The 2,078-nt window shown below is 36.2% G+C and overlaps 1 protein-coding gene across 1 annotated transcript; it reads right to left on the bottom strand.

The window, feature by feature from the left end:
• Positions 1–302: 302 nt before the first annotated feature.
• LOC143022776 (uncharacterized) lies at positions 303–1,645 on the bottom strand. Its single transcript, XM_076181125.1, has one exon. The coding sequence runs from the start codon at positions 1,643–1,645 to the stop codon at positions 566–568; it is 1,080 nt and encodes a 359-aa protein (XP_076037240.1). The 3' UTR covers positions 303–565.
• Between the last annotated feature and the right edge of the window lie 433 nt (positions 1,646–2,078).

The following is a 2,078-nucleotide window of genomic DNA, read 5'->3' as shown; positions in this document are numbered from 1 at the left end:
CTTATACTGCCTCCACAATATCTTTCACTCTAGTCTGCTCTCTCACCCAACTTGCTCTCTTTCGGTCTCCATTCTCCTTTGTTCCGTTCCTACTTTTGTTTCCATCGTCTTCGTCAGTTTCCAAGTCTCACATCCATAGATTATTGCTGGCAGAATGCATTGATTGTAAACTCTATGAGCCAAACATAAAAGTAGAGAGCCTCTCAGGATCTTATTATATGTATATATATATATATATATATATATATATATATATATATATATATATATATTAGTGAATTTAGGGAGCAGGTTCTCTTCAATACATTTCTTATTAAATAACACAGCAAACTGGGCGTTAGTTATCTTCTTATTGAGACTTTCTACTCTTCTAATAACTTTTCTCTCTAAAGGAGGGAGAAGGTATACAATATTTCCAAACGAGTCCATGATTGGGTAGGAAAACTAACATTATACGACGTTTCGCCTATGCATTAGGCATCTTCTGGTAATTTATTCAGAAATAAATACATACTTATATAAAACAAAGATAGGTACATTAGGAGAGATCTAGGACTGTGACAATTCATCCTTTCCAGCCCGCTACTCGTGACCCATACAACTCTAGGGTCCCGCACATGTTTTGTTGTATATTAATAAGTGGCATATAGTTTCTTATCATCACTGCCTCCATGCATTTTAATTTTGTTGTATTACCATTCCTGGCGATTATTATTGTGTTCGTGTTAAGGTGTTCTCTTGATATGTTGTTCTTGTGGGATTTCGTCATGTGTGATTTTATTGCCCCGTTCTGCATGTGATACGTGAGTCTCTGTGAAAGTGTTTGTGTTGTGTACCCGATATACTCGTCTGTACAAAGCGCACCGTCTTTGTTGAAATTACAAGTATACTTGTACACGACATTACTCTGTTTTAATTTGTCCTTTTGTGCTGCCAAATTATTCTTCATGATAAGAGATGATGTTCTGGGGTTCCTGTAATAAATTATCAAATTAAGCTTATCTCCTTCTTTTGTAGGTGTACAATTCTTTTTTATTATTTCTTTCAGGACCTTTTCATCTTTTTTATAGCCTGAAGACATTGTGTTCTGGTAGTAAAGGTTAATGTTATTGAATTTACTACTTTCATCTAAAGCAGTGGTGTTGACTAAATCCATTTTAGTTTTTATTTCGTTGTCAATATCTTTTAACGGGAAGCCATTGTTAGTTAAGATTTGTTTTATCCTGTTTAATTCTTGGTGAAGAAGAGACCAACTTGAACAAATTTTGAAGGCCCTTGCAACGTAAGCCCGTACCACACTTTTCTTATACTTAGAGGGACATTCACTCATCCCGTTTAAACACCTTCCTGAGTCACTAGGTTTTCTGTAAACATCGGTGGTGAAGGTGCCATCTGATCCATCTACCCACACGTCTAAAAAGGGAATTTTGTTCTCTACACTCTTTTCAATAGTGAATCGTAGGCATGAGTTCTCTTCCAAGGCCCTCTTGAGGTTTTCAAGCTGTTCGTCTCCGTCTACGTCAACAAAGATGTCGTCTACGTATCTTAAATACATTTTTGGTGAAGGGTTGATGGAACTTAGGACGGAGTTTTCAACATGACACATGTAAGCTTGGGCAAATAGTACTCCCAATGGACTGCCCATTGCGACACCATCAACCAGGTAAAATTTAAAAAAGTAGTAAATTCAATAACATTAACCTTTACTACCAGAACACAATGTCTTCAGGCTATAAAAAAGATGAAAAGGTCCTGAAAGAAATAATAAAAAAGAATTGTACACCTACAAAAGAAGGAGATAAGCTTAATTTGATAATTTATTACAGGAACCCCAGAACATCATCTCTTATCATGAAGAATAATTTGGCAGCACAAAAGGACAAATTAAAACAGAGTAATGTCGTGTACAAGTATACTTGTAATTTCAACAAAGACGGTGCGCTTTGTACAGACGAGTATATCGGGTACACAACACAAACACTTTCACAGAGACTCACGTATCACATGCAGAACGGGGCAATAAAATCACACATGACGAAATCCCACAAGAACAACATATCAAGAGAACACCTTAACAC

Source organism: Oratosquilla oratoria, unplaced genomic scaffold (genome assembly GCF_046742065.1).
Source record: "Oratosquilla oratoria isolate Oo_2021 unplaced genomic scaffold, ASM4674206v1 SCAFFOLD171, whole genome shotgun sequence".
Classification (NCBI taxonomy): Eukaryota; Metazoa; Arthropoda; class Malacostraca; order Stomatopoda; family Squillidae; genus Oratosquilla; species Oratosquilla oratoria.
The sequence above is the reverse complement of the archived record's forward strand: the minus strand, read 5'-3'. Positions and strand labels throughout refer to the sequence as shown.

Bases quoted from the DNA above. Each gene is read 5' to 3' on its own strand.
- LOC143022776 (XM_076181125.1), bottom strand. From the start codon at position 1,645: ATGGGCAGTCCATTGGGAGTACTATTTGCCCAAGCTTACATGTGTCAT.